Genomic DNA, 14,393 nt, shown 5'->3' on the forward strand with positions numbered 1-14,393 from the left:
TCTTTGATTAACCCTTCAAATGATTCTGTCTCATATGATTGAGTCGTAAATGTGAATAAGTCGTATAAAAAGACGACAACTAATGTTTATAGCTTATTTTAGAACATTCTTTTGACCTAATTTAAGATTTTGGATTTGTTGGAAGCAAGTTCAATGAGTGGTGGCCTCCTTTATTTGATTAAACTGCACCTTGTAACTTTAAAGCAAATATAAATACACAAAACTGTTAAGTTCCTCTGACACAGAGGGAATTGCCCAACTATTTTTCAAAAAGTACCTCCGAACCTAGTTAACGAACCAAAGGCTATTCCTTACATGCTGTGCTCTTTACATGCAGCATACCCTGTTCCTAATCTCATGCCTCATGATATCTGTAGTATGTGGCCCCTAATTTAAAGTGATAAAGCTTGCAGGTTGGACTCAGGATTCAATAGATCAATTTCTCTTGGCTAATGTTAGTGTTGATCTGACCTATCTTTATCTCGCGTACTGGACTTAACAATGTTCCACTAGATGTCCTAATGTATTCTTCTATGTACAAGGACCCTGAAGGGGCTAGAATGGGAAGTAGTAGAAACATACCTTTTATCATGCTTCTTTCAGCATTCAGCCTTTGGTATTCATTCTGTGTCTTTATACTTCTAAAATCTTGTCTTCTACCCCAGCACTACTTAGTTAAGCATTAGCTCGTTTACTTTCATCTTAACTGCAAATTAATAGCAAATACCTAGGTGGAGAAGTCACTTTTGTTCGTTTTTATTCCTGTCATCAAATTTTATTTGCATTTCTAAACTTAGCACATAGTGGAGCGCTGTGGAGAAGTCACTTTTGTTCTGATTTCTCATTGTAGGCTATTTCTGTAGCTGAAAGGGTTGCTGATGAGCGATGTGAAGGTTCCCCTGGTTCCAAGGGCTCTTTAATTGGTTATCAAGTTAGGCTTGATAGCGCTCGGTATAATGTTTATTCTTTATCTCCTTCCCTTAGCCTACTAAGTAAATACGAATTTAATTTAAGGTTCTTGTGGGGGAGGTCAACTGGTAATGCTTTGTTGATCATTCACCGGTACCGAATTTCGTTTCAATATGAGATTTTCTGCTATCTTTTTACTTGCTCATTTCTTTTGGAATTAAACCTTCGATGCTGTACCATTGACAGCAAGAAATTATCATGATAAATAGCTATTTAATGTTAAATGACCACTTTTGATGAAGAGAAATCACATTGGTTGGCATTAAAATAGGGAGGAGTAGTCAATAGGATAGGTAAATGAAGCATTAGGGCATTAAGAACTTAAAGGAAACTGAAAATGAAACAATAATGAAGAAACTAAATTGGAGATTCCCGAGTGGAGGAGAATATGCAAATTTCCTCCCTCACTTTAACACTCAGCATGTTAGTTCGCCTATCTCCTTTTATCTAATTGAGAAATATTTCACTGAGTGGAAGTGATGCAGTCTATGCATGGGGCTGAAACTTCTGTAATGAAGAGGATCTGCTACATTGTACGCATCTATCCTCATGCTCAGTTTTTAGGAAAAGCAAGCCCCCACACTGCTGGGGACCTTAGCCTCCCTCCATTCGAGCTTTAATTGATTTTATATAATTTTATTTTTAGCAATGTAATTTGCGCGAACTAATAATCGGTTTGACTTTGAGGGAAGCATTGATTGAAACTCAGTTGTGGAAGAAAAGGGCCTTCAATGCTCTTGTTTGTTTCAGGATGAACAGGCCCAGGGATGTAACCGTAGATCCAGTCCTTTAGGATGTAGTAGTTTAATTGGCTTAACCAAGTGCCAGCGAATCTGCATTTCTTGGCATGTTTATTTCTGAATCAAGCTGCGGGATAGGTTCCTTATGGTCATTTTCGTTTTATTCGACTTCAGTGATTGATGGTTGTTTGAGACGATAAAGATGTTTCTCATTATGTTTTAATGAGGGATTACAATATATATATACTTAACATAACGTAAACCCCTCTAAACACAATATTACAATTCTACCCTTATTATCATAATTCTAACACTCCCCCTCAAGTTGGGACGTAGATATCAAGTAGTCCCAACTTGTTACATAAAAAATCCACTCTATTCCCTCGTAAGGATTTTGTAAAAATATCTGCCAGTTGATCCTCTGTCCTTGCATGTTGAAGAATGATTTCCCCCTTCTGGACCTTCTCTCGTATAAAGTGACAATCAACCTCAATATGTTTGGTTCGCTCATGGAAGACAGGATTGTTCGCAATATGGATGGCTGATTGATTATCACAATATAATGTTGATGGATCTGATGTTGACACACCAATTTCTGATAATAACATCCTCAACCAGATCAATTCACCTGTCACATGTGCCATAGCTCTATATTCTGCTTCAGCACTCGACCGGGAAACCACATGTTGTTTCTTACTTTTCCAGGAAACTAAATTACCTCCAAGAAATACGCAATACCCTGATGTAGATCTCCTATCGCAAGGGACATCCAGCCCTCAGCGTCGTAGTATCCCGTAGTTTTCGGGATGACCATAATTCTTGAAAAGTAGTCCTTTACCCGGTGTTCCTTTCAAGTACTTAATAATTCGCAAGATAAAGATTCCAAAGTGAGTAGTACGAGGGAACTCATAAATTGACTCACTACACTCACAGCAAAGGATATATCAGGCCTTGTAACAGTAAGGTAATTCAACTTACCCACGAATCTTCGATATTTCGCTGGATCATGTAACAGTTCTCCATTTTCTGCATCAAGTTTCACATTAGGTTCCATAGGTGTATCAACTGGTTTTGCTCCAAGAAATCCAACCTCATTAAGAATATCAATCACATATTTTCGTTGTGATAAATTGATGCCTGCCTGTGAGTAGGCAACTTCAATTCCAAGAAAATATCGTAGACGTCCCAGATCTTTAGTATTAAATTCTGTTTGCAAAAACTGCTTAAGTTGTTGAATACCAACAGAATCACTACCAGTGATAATAATATCATCCACATATACCACCGTAAGAACACAACCACTGAGGAAACAGAACTAAACACCGAATGATCTACTTGACATTGTTTTAACCCAAACTTGATAATCGCATCGTTGAATTTACCAAACCAAGCACGAGGAGACTGTTTGAGTCCATATAAGGCCTTACGTAAACGACATACCAGATTCTCCCCCTGAGCAACAAACCCAGGTGGTTGCTCCATATAGACTTCTTCAGCCAAATCACCATGTAAGAAGGCATTTTTGACATCCAATTGATGAAGATGCCAACCAAATTGTGCGGCTAGGGAAATAAGAACACGAACAGATGGAATTTTGGCGACAGGTGAGAAAGTATCATCATAATCAATACCATATGTCTGAGTATATCCTTTGGCAACTAACCGAGCTTTCAATCGATCGAGAGAACCATCAGGATGAACCTCAACAGTGAAAACCCAACGACAACCAACGGGTTGTTTGCCTAGAGGTAATGATGTGAGCTGCCAAGTACGATTCTCAAGAAGAGCCTTCATTTCATCTTCCATGGCTTGTCGCCATCCAGGATGAGCAAGAGCTTCAGCAACATTACTGGGCACAGAAATAGTGGACAAGGACGAGACAAAGGTAGAAAAGGTAGGAGACAAACGAGCATATGATAAAAAATTGGATATGGGATGATGAGTACGAAGACAAGAAGAAAGGTTAGAAAAGTGAGCATAGCGATCTACAGGACGACCAACACAAGAACGTGTACCTTTCCGAAGAGCAATGGGTGGATCAGGATCAGAGGATGGTGGCGCAACTGATGAAGGGACAGATGAATCAGATGTTTGTGGGACCGGTACTCCCGTGGGAGGAGCTGTAGCACGTCTATGATATGTGCGCTCGGCAAATTGAAATCCAGTTGATGGTGCTGGAGGTACAGAGAGGGGAGGAAGTGCTGGGAGGACACACTCGCCACCCTCAGTAGTCACCGGAGGATCTGATTGAGTTTCATAATAGGCTTGATCCTCAAAGAAAGTCACATCAGCTGACACAAACAGACGACGACGAGTAGGACTATAGCATTTATAGCCCTTTTGAGTTCGAGAATACCCTACAAAGACACATTTCTCGGCACGAGAATCTAATTTATCAAGACCCGGAGAAAGACGATGAACAAAGCAAATGCAACCGAAGACACGTAAAGGTAAAGCAAAGGGAGGAAGGTTGGGATGTAAAACAGAAAATGGTGTCTGCCCTTGAAGAACAGAGGTTGGAAGTCGATTAATCAAGTAACATGCTGTAAGGACAGCATGGCCCCAAAAAAGTTTAGGAAGATGCATATGAAACATAAGACAACGAGCAACATCAAGAAGATGACGATTTTTGCGTTCGGCTACACCATTTTGCTGTGGGGTGTACGAACACGATGTTTGATGAAGAATACCATGAGATTCAAGAAAAGATCGAAAACCAGTAGAGGAGGCAAGATATTCTTTAGCATTATCTGATCGCAAAGTTTGAACAGATGCATTATACTGATTCAATACTTCAAAGTAAAATAGGCGAAAGCAATGAAAAATCTCAGTACGATCTTTTATTAAGAACAACCATGTCATTCGAGAAAAATCATCCACGAATGTAACAAAGTATCTAAAACCAGAAGTATCAGAAACACGACACGGACCCCAAACATCTGAGTGAACTAACTCAAATGGACTAGACACACGACTCTGAAAACGAGAAGGAAAAGAAGTCCTATGATGTTTACCAAACTGACAAGCTTCACATTGAAAAGTACTCACAGACTCAGACTTAGGAAATAAACGTCGAAGAATGTTCGGTGGTGGATGACCAGCACGACAATGCATTCGATACACATCGTAGAATGTGCGCTTCACACCGCAGCAGCCCATTATTTCCTTGTCAAGATAGTATGTGCCATTTGATTCATGTCCCCACCAATCATCCGTCCAAATCCTCGGATCCCGAAAAACACAACGAGACGAAGAAAAGGTGGATCGAACAGTTCAGTTCCTTAGTCAATGAACTAACAGAAATCAAATTATAGGGAGATTTGAGGTGTAAGACAGAAGACAGTGAGAGAGAAGGACTTAAACGAGCAACTCCAGTACCAGAAACATGAGATTGTGAACCATCAGCTAATGTAACAGAATTAGACACTTCAGAAGATGTGGACTGAAAGTAAGACAGTAGCTTATGGTTACCAGATATATGATGAGTGGCTCCAGAGTCTATAACCCAGGAGTCAGATAGTGTAGACAGTAAACAAGATGAACTACCTTTGGTGGTCTGTGCCAGAGTTGCAGTAGGAGCTGAAGAGCCTGTCACCTGTTGAGAACGAAGCCACGTATCATACTCAGTTCGTGACAGAGTAACAGTATCACCTGTACCATACGCAATAGGAGATTCTGATGAAGTCAATGCCGGAGAATCAACATAGGCAGCAACAGTAGGTCGAAGCTCAGGATGAAGAGTATAGCAATAAGCCTCGGTATGTCCATTTTTCTGACAATGGTTGCAATAGCGAGAGCCACGGCCACCAATACCACCATCACGACCACCACGACCACCAATCGGAACAAAACCTCGTCCACGACCCCTATAACCACGACCCCGGGTTCCACGTCCGCTAGTGCTATGAGAAACCATAGCACTTGTCTCCAAAGTTGTGGCGGACATCTTCTCAGTAGGTGTCGAACGAAGAGCTTGAGAGAAAACCTCATCCACTGAAGGAAGAGAGCTCTGAGAAGTAATTTGTTGACGTAGTGAAGAATAGTCAGGTCCCAACGCCTTTAGAAACAGAATAACCCGAAGATCCTCTTGTCTCTTGACAAGAGTGGCTGCATCATCTGAAGCGGGAAGATAAGTATCCAGCTGTCGACATAGTGTCGTGAAACGAGCATAATATTCAGTCAATGACTGATCTCCACGCTTAAGGTCAAATAGTGCCTCCCATGTATCACAAACCCGTGTCATGTTATTTTGGCCAGAATATAGTAAAGCACATTTATCCCAAACCTCCTTAGCAGTATTACACTGAATAAAATGGGGACTAATTTTGGAATCCATACTATTCCATAACAATGTACGAATCAATGCATCACCAGCAATCCAATCAGCTACCTTACTTTGATCTGATGGGGCCGTAGACGTAAGATAATCGCGTTGTTTGGTAGCAGTAAGATAAACTTCAACAGCTTTAGACCATGATGCATAATTAGTACCATCAAACTTTACAGAAGTCAATTGTAAATGTGGCAAACTAGCAGAAGTTCCAGCAACAGCAGCCATCAGTAACTGGAAGATACGATTGAACCCACAAATAATGTCGTAAGAAAACAAGTAGTCAACCTGAAGAACAGAGTCTCCAACAACACAGCCAGCCAAATATAATCACCAGAGTCTCCAACAACACAACCAGCCAAATATAATCATCACTTTGAGGGTTCAACCGGATCAAAACTAGTCACAATGACCGATGGAAAATTCATATATCCATCAAGTCAAAATCGAAGAATGACCACTTGAAACTACTGCATCCACCGTGCAGTGAACGTCGCTGCACTGAGTAACATAAATTTTTTTTTTTTTTTTTTCGATTTTTTTTTTAAAAAAAAAAATACTGTTCACCTTCATCGTGCGAACAAACGACGAACAGTGGCGGCTTCAACTGGGTTCGAAGAGCAGAGCATGGTAGTGCTCAGCTGAACCTTCAATGGGGCCGACGGAGATTGGCGCAAGAGAGCGAGACCGCCGGGTCTCTATGCAAGCAAGATCGCTGACCTGGGTTCCGCGATCTGGGAAGTCGTCAACAGAAGTAGATCTGGGAAGTCACCAACAGAAGCGACAGGACTTGATGGGAGTCGTCGATCTGGGTTCGCCAGACTGAGTGTGAGCCACCAGATCTGGGTTCACCGGACTGAGTCGCCGGTCTGGGTTCGCCGGACTGAGTCGCCGGTCTGGGTTCGCCGGAGAGTCGAGGTTCGCCGGAGAATTAGGGTTTCGCCGGAGAGTTAAGGTTCCGCCAATGGCGGTAAATTAGGGTTTCTCAACCGGCTCTGATACCATGTTTGAGATGATAAAGATGTTTCTCATTATGTTTTAATGAGGGATTACAATATATATATACTTAACATAACGTAAACCCCTCTAAACACAATATTACAATTCTACCCTTATTATCATAATTCTAACAATGGTTATTGTTCACGAATATTTCAGGAATGAAAAGACAAAGCTTCTTTTCTGCACGACAGGAATTCTTCTAAGGAGCATTTCTGTAAGTTGTCTAATCATTAATTTCATATATGTAGTTTGTATGGTAAGGAGCTGTGCAGCTAGCTATTATGTGTGCAATCATGTACTTTGGTTGATGAAGCATGTTTTTTAAACAGCCTTTGACACTGCACATTTGTGTACTTGGAGATGTTAAGAAACATGATTTATATGTATTATGGGCCTCTTTTTTGACAACTTAAGCTTTTGAACGGCAATTGTTTACCATATGACAGTGTACTTTTTTTTTTTGATCGGAATATGACAGTGTACTTGAAGAGCTTATTAGGTGTAAGGAAAATTCATAGGGATTAGAGCTTTGTACTAGGAGGCACCCTTGATGCTCTTTTATGAATAAGAAGTTTTTTAATTGAAAGATGTCATCAGGATATTCTCCTGATTCTATCTGATTGTTTCCTCATTTCTTTTTTTGATTTACAGGGAGACAAAAACTTGACCGGCATTACCCACGTGATAGTTGATGAAGTGCATGAGCGGTCATTGTTGGTGAGTTGGTAACAATTTCACAGCCTGTATCGTGTTAATGAGATTGTGTCTGTATGATCTAATATGCTGTTTCTAACGGTTTTCATCTAGGATCCTGAGCATTAACAAACTAACAAAATGGGATCCCCTGTTTCGTCTATCCTCATGTTTCTAACGGTTTTCATCTATTAAAGGGTCCCACATCGCTTACCTGTGGGGATTCTATGAACCTTATATTCATGTAGTCTATCCCTCCACCTATTGGCTTAGATTTTTGGATTGGACTTTCTAATATGGTTTCTGAGCCTAGTTTTTCTCTAAGTTTCTTTTGCCTGTGCAGCCCCTGTTTGTGAACTGCACATGTTCCGTATCTGGTTTTGCACATGGTATCCTACATCGCTTGTCTATGGGGTTTCTAAGGGCCTTATATTCATATAGTTTTCCTCTACCTACTAGCTTAAGCTTTTGGGTGAATCTTCTAACACCCTAATTGCAAAATACTCTTGTGTGATTAATTTAAAATCATAAGGTGGGGGTTTTTCTTCGTTTCCATCGAGTTGAGTTGAACAGACGTAAACGAAATTCAATCTACTCTTTTTTAATGCCATATTAGTTCAATCCTTTAGAGTGTTCTCGTTACAAGAAGAAGGTGCCGCTGAGGGATCTCTGTGCTGTTGAAAAATCATGGACTGGAAATTTTTGGCAAAAGACCAATTAGTTAAATTCTTATCTTAATACCCTGCAGGCCTGCATTTTATTCTTATTCCTCATTGAAAATCCGCTGTCTAATTAATAAATATGTTCGTATTCTTTAGTCATCATCTGCTTAAGGGGAACCTTTATTTTTTAGAATGATTATGAGATCTTCAAGTCACTGACGTTATCATGCTTGAGAAGAAAGAATTTCGATAATAGAAATAATTGATTGGAAGAAAGTTTACATGGAAGGGAGCAAAATAAACGAGTAGATATGGTTGTGGTGAAGCACTAAGCATATGCGGACAAAAGTTATCATCTTGTAGTTAATTGAAGTTAATGATGATGTGGGTTAATTGGATGAATCTAACATTGCGATCTCAAGTTCAAGATTTCTCCGTTGTGGGTAAATAATAGAGAAGTAGATGTTCCAAATATTAATGTATTGACACTATTAAACTATCGACATTGCTTGTATATAAGGTCTACAATGGCCTTAAATATACCTGCTCCCTCCACCTAATAGCTTAAATTTTTAGGTTGGATTTGTAACATTCTTTGGAGGGAGGTTTGCTTTATGGTTGTTTTGCATGTGGCTCCCTGTTCTTCTATTCCATGTGTTGTTCTCTGTCCAGTTTGCATGTGATAGGGGGCGGTAAAGTATTCTATATCAAAAATGGACTTATATACATGTGATCTCCCTCTACAGAATATCTTAAGCTTAGTGCAGGTGGAGTAATGCATCTGTTCATGATGCAAATCAGGTGTCCTCGCAGAGTTACTAAATTGTTTTGACTTTGTTAGCTATGTTAGGATGCTTGTCCTAACCCAGTTAGAACTTAGCCTAGTAGATTTGGAACTTTATCATTGATCTTGTTTAATTGGTTTCCTTCTATGTGAGTTTCCTTTCTGCTTGGAAGAGGATTGATTGGCCAATCTATTTGTTGTCTGTCAATCCATGCATCTTTCTGTCTATTTTTTTAATCACTCTATTCATATTTGTGACTATAAGTTTTCCTGTCCAATGGTGAATGAGATTTGTAGTACTTTTAGTTGTTCTTTGCACTTAAACTGTATGATCTGATTTTATTCTTTAAGTGCATTCTTCTGAATTTGGAGCTTTGTCATGATGCCTTCTACTCTTCTGAGTCGCTGTAATGGCAGCTTTCATGTTAAATTTCAACCAAAATAGTTGTCAATTTAGGTCATGCTATTGTACATTCTAAGTTTCGGTTCATTTGATTTTTGAGCTTTCCTCCAAAATTAAGGGATACATCTAGATTTCCAAATGCCATTGTCGGCATTGGTGAGGGGTAGAATTACAATCTCCTTTTCTTTCATATAATATCCTATAGTACCTTAGTTTCCTGTCTAAGGCCATATTAAGAGATACATATTTGCAGATTAGTTGGACCTCCCATCAGCTTGTTGCTCTAATGGAGAATGACATGAAGTACTTTAGTGGTTCTTACGAACAAAGAGTAGTTTGATTAGGCGATTTAAATGGACATTCAATTGTTTCAAACATTTGACAAGAGAAGTGAAATGGACAAATTTGAGTGAGATGAAAGTAAGAAGGGCAATGATCCTTATTTTCTTAAAACACATTCTTTTCTGTTGTTGCATAGTCTTATCTGAATATGCGAAGGCAAGTTTTGGCCTCTTTGACTGGTTCCCTGTACCTAGACATTGCGCATCTGACTAACCAGGCACATTGATATATACATTGAAGACACCCTTGCATAAGAGGAAGCACGAGAGGTTGAAATATTAAAGATTGGGGTAGTGTGAGTAATAGGAGTTGCCCGTAAAGTTGTGGCCTAACGAGGATGAAATGGGAAATCTTTTATTATGGTGTGAATAGTAAATGAAGTGGGAAAACTTTTCTTATGGTGTGAATAACAAATGACGGGATCACACAGTTAACAAATATGTTTATTTGATCCCCTTTCCTCTGACAATTATGTTAACTTCCTTGTTGTCGAATCTCTGTCTGTGTAACTTTAGCATTTTCTTTGTACTGCTGGAATGAGGGATATGGCCTGGAAAACGTTGACCAGTTTCTTCCCCATGACAGGGTGACTTTCTACTTATTGTCTTGAAGAATCTTCTTGAGAGACAGTCTGCTCACAACGGGCAGGTGCTGAAAGTAATTCTAATGTAAGTTGACCTCTTAAATTGGACAACATCATTCTGAACTAATTCATTTTTGATGATTGACGAGCTTCGGGTAACCCCTAGCATCTGCTTTATTTTCCTTTACCAGGTCCGCAACAGTTGATTCAGCTTTGTTCTCAAGGTACTTTGGTAACTGCCCTGTAATAACAGCACAAGGCCGGACACATCCTGTGAAAACATACTTTCTGGAGGATATACATGAAACACTTGAGTATCGTCTTGCTTCAGATTCTCCAGCTTCTATAAGATGGGAAACATCCTCTAAAGACAAGGTATCCTAGTAGTGAAACGTGCAACTTCTGTGTTGAAATTTTCGACGTTCTGCCCTGAATAAGATCGAGAATGTTTTCTATTAAGAAAGATTAGGTTCAAAAAAGATCACCGAATGCTTTCAAGAAGAAGCTACTTAAGTCTCTCGACTGGAGGGCTTTCGGTAGTATTGGAATATGAGCAGCACTATTTCTACCGAATATATTTGCTTTCTGTGTTCACTGAAAAGTTGATTGCATTCGGTATTCAATTGATGGCTACTATCAAACAAACTTTGTTTGTCATTTTCACCATTTAAAGTTTCGTACACTTAGGGTTCTAGTTCTATGTTGGCACCTCCGGTACTTATTAAAGATTTGAAATAATGTTCAAACAATGGCTGTAAAGTGAATGCCCTCTCTGCTAAAAGGTAGACATCTATGGCTAGCTGCATGCCCTCTCCATTTAGAGAGAACAAGCACTAGCTGTAACATATGTTCTGTTTCCGGACAAGGTGAATGCGTTTAGCTGTACATGTTTTGTTATTGTTGAATTTAATGCATTCGAATAATGCACAAGTAAGAATGTGGATAAGCAATTATGGTAGGAAACATGATTACATAGTAATTTTTCTGTCAGAATCCATGGGCTTGATTTTCTTGATCTGCTAAGCTGTATATATGCATGGCATTGTCGTTCATCATTAGCCAATTATTTAGGCTGCCTGTATGGTTGAACAACCATCATCGGTTTTTATTTTTGCCTGGAAAATAACTTAGTGTTTGAATTTTGTTCTTTCTTTCCTGCATAATTCCTTTTTTCTTTTACCATCTGCTTTTCAAGGATATTGAAAATCTCATTACTGGAATTTCTTCCTTATACATCAACCTACGTTTTGGAAACTTGGGTGTTATCTGTACATCGTGCAGAGCCTTTTTTTTTTTTCCTAATTGTCATGGATCTGCTTTCATTTCAGAGAGGTCATGTGGACAACCATCGAGGGAAGAAGAATCTTGTCTTGTCTGCATGGGGTGATGATTCTCAGCTGTCAGAAGACTGTCTGAATCCATATTATGAGCCAAGTAATTACCAAGCTTATAGCGAGCAAACTCGCTTGAACTTGGTAAATGTTTATAGAATCCACTTATCAATAATGGATTACTTTTCTTACCACTTACTATTATCCAACTTCACAACCTTCTATACAGAGAAAATTAAATGAGGATATCATTGACTATGATCTTCTTGAAGACTTGGTGTGTCATGTTGATGAAACTTGTGGTGAGGGAGCAATACTGATTTTTTTACCCGTAAGTTGCTTCAATAACTGTGGAAACTTGGTTTTGTGATGTTTTCATTTTGAAAAAACTGTAATACTCCTCTTTCACCACATACACAGGGAGTCTATGAAATTCATCAGCTAGTTGATAAGTTGACTGCCTCTTATCGTTTTAGTGGGCCATCATCTGATTGGATTCTTCCTTTACATTCATCTTTGGCACCAAATGACCAAAAGAAACCTTTTTCACAGCCTCCTGCAAATATACGCAAGGTATGCTTCTGTTATAATTTTCCCAGTTCCTGAGATTAAGCACTCTTCTGACTGTGGTACACCTTGATTCTGAGCATAAAATCACTTTTCTTGTTTTTCGAATGGCGATGCACTTGATAATGGCTTGCTCAATAACAGATATACATGATGAAAAGTAGATACTTGGAGAAGGGAAAAGTTTTCCTGTCTAATCATTTGATTCTGCATCTTACCCATGATATTCCTGTGTAATGAGTAGTTGCAGTACATCAAGTTTTGTAGATTTGTTGATTGAAGCAAGAGATTAAATTGACACTCATTTTTGCCACTGTGAAGATAGAATAGAAAATGCATTAAAGGGGTTGTTAGAATTTTTTCTTTTGACATGTTATCATATATTGGACGTAGTTATCCAAATGGGCATGGAATTCCTGGGAGACAATGACTTATCAGGCAGATGAAATAAGCGAGAAGACCTTGTATGACATTTAAAGTAGGAATTTTATACCATACACCGGCGTTTTTACCCAAGTGGTCTCGAAACTCCACCTCTTTTTCTTTTGTTTTTTTTTTCGGGGGGTGGGGGGTTGCGGGTTAATTAGCCTGGACATGTACAGGGCCTTGGTCTTAAGACCACTCGTAAGGAAATGACTCCATCGACAGTGGTTTCTAGATGAATCCATTGAAGTAATAATATCAAAGACTTCTGTTCATGTATTTCCTTATATCTGTCCAAGCGGATTTAAGAAATTTACACATGTTTTTTACAGGAGACATGGCAATATAGATGTTCTGTACCAAAATGACTTGGAAATAAGGATTTTAATTGAGTGAAACTTCTGTAATGAGGTGGAGTTAGAAGGTTAGACAGTAGATGCTGCTTATCATGAAGTTAGATTGGTCCAAAAGTTCCGGAAGAAAAAGGCTGCATATGTGCTTGGCAGATGCCAGGAATACATTTCGCCCTTATTTTCAGAAAAAACAAAGAAGTTGTCTTACCATTTGCTTTCTCTGGAAAGAAGGAATCTTAAGTCATTTCTTTTATCATACTTGGAAGAGAATTGTTTCTCATGTTGATGATATATTGGTTATTTTTATGACTTAAGTTCTTCTATCATATTTTCATAGGTCATTGTAGCTACAAATATAGCAGAGACAAGTATAACAATCGATGATGTTGTTTATGTCATTGACAGTGGAAAGCACAAGGAAAATCGGTATAACCCACAAAAGGTTGGTGCTGCACTCCTCTTCTATTATAATTTGCATTGCATTGCAAACATGTAGAGCGTAGTGCAAGATGGTTTACTATTCGTGGCAGATCCTCAATAATGCAGCAGTTGGCATGCTTAGAATACCTTTATTCATATGTGAACACCTGCTATTTTCATAATCTTATTGCTTGAAAATTACCTTTTGTTTGTGGCTCACTTGTCGGTGAAGTAAAATGAGCTTGTAATCTTGTTCTGTAAAGTGTGAATGTTCATATGCTAATCCATCCGTGCACCTTTGTTTGACTAAATTTTATGTAGTCTATGCTTGTAAAAAGTTTTGGGTATAGTTGATACCTAACGGCGCGGGTCACGATAATTGGAGAAACTGTAACTTTTGAGGAGTTTATTGACTTGTTACAGTGGCTTGATTCTTTTTGTATAGAAATTAACTAGCATGGTAGAAGATTGGATATCTCAAGCAAATTCAAAACAGCGGCGAGGAAGAGCTGGGCGTGTGAAACCAGGAACGTGCTTCTGCTTATATACACATCATAGATTTGAGAAGCTAATGCGGCCTTTTCAGGTGTTTACTGTCGAATTAATTTCTGATAGTTTTCTATTTGCTTGGACAGTCAATTCTATTTGTTTTTTTTGTGTTCACTTGATTGTTTTATGCTGGAAGGCTCCTGAGATGCTTCGAATGCCCTTGGTAGAGTTATGTTTACAGATCAAGCTACTTTCTCTGGGTTACATAAAACCCTTCCTGTTCAAGGTAATTAGTGTTGATT

General features: G+C 38.9%; 1 protein-coding gene across 3 annotated transcripts in view; it reads left to right on the plus strand.

Annotated features, from left to right (window-relative positions):
• The window catches only part of LOC130134344 (DExH-box ATP-dependent RNA helicase DExH7, chloroplastic-like), a 34,941-nt gene that overhangs the window by 11,161 nt on the left and 9,387 nt on the right, over window positions 1-14,393 (plus strand). For 2 of the 3 annotated variants that reach the window (XM_056306752.1, XM_056306751.1), the window contains exons 13-23: window positions 851-951; window positions 7,198-7,255; window positions 7,693-7,758; window positions 10,511-10,593; window positions 10,700-10,883; window positions 11,837-11,983; window positions 12,069-12,170; window positions 12,260-12,412; window positions 13,520-13,624; window positions 14,048-14,188; window positions 14,288-14,377. In XM_056306752.1, coding sequence (XP_056162727.1) covers window positions 851-951; window positions 7,198-7,255; window positions 7,693-7,758; window positions 10,511-10,593; window positions 10,700-10,883; window positions 11,837-11,983; window positions 12,069-12,170; window positions 12,260-12,412; window positions 13,520-13,624; window positions 14,048-14,188; window positions 14,288-14,377 — 1,230 coding nt within the window. Of the gene's footprint in view, window positions 1-850; window positions 952-7,197; window positions 7,256-7,692; window positions 7,759-10,510; window positions 10,594-10,699; window positions 10,884-11,836; window positions 11,984-12,068; window positions 12,171-12,259; window positions 12,413-13,519; window positions 13,625-14,047; window positions 14,378-14,393 lie in introns of all 3 variants that reach the window. The other variant, XM_056306750.1, reaches the window with a different exon arrangement.

The sequence above is a fragment of the Syzygium oleosum genome, unplaced genomic scaffold (assembly GCF_021117445.2).
Source record: "Syzygium oleosum isolate NSW1041296 unplaced genomic scaffold, Sole_v2.1 Sole_v2.47, whole genome shotgun sequence".
Lineage (NCBI taxonomy): Eukaryota > Viridiplantae > Streptophyta > Magnoliopsida > Myrtales > Myrtaceae > Syzygium > Syzygium oleosum.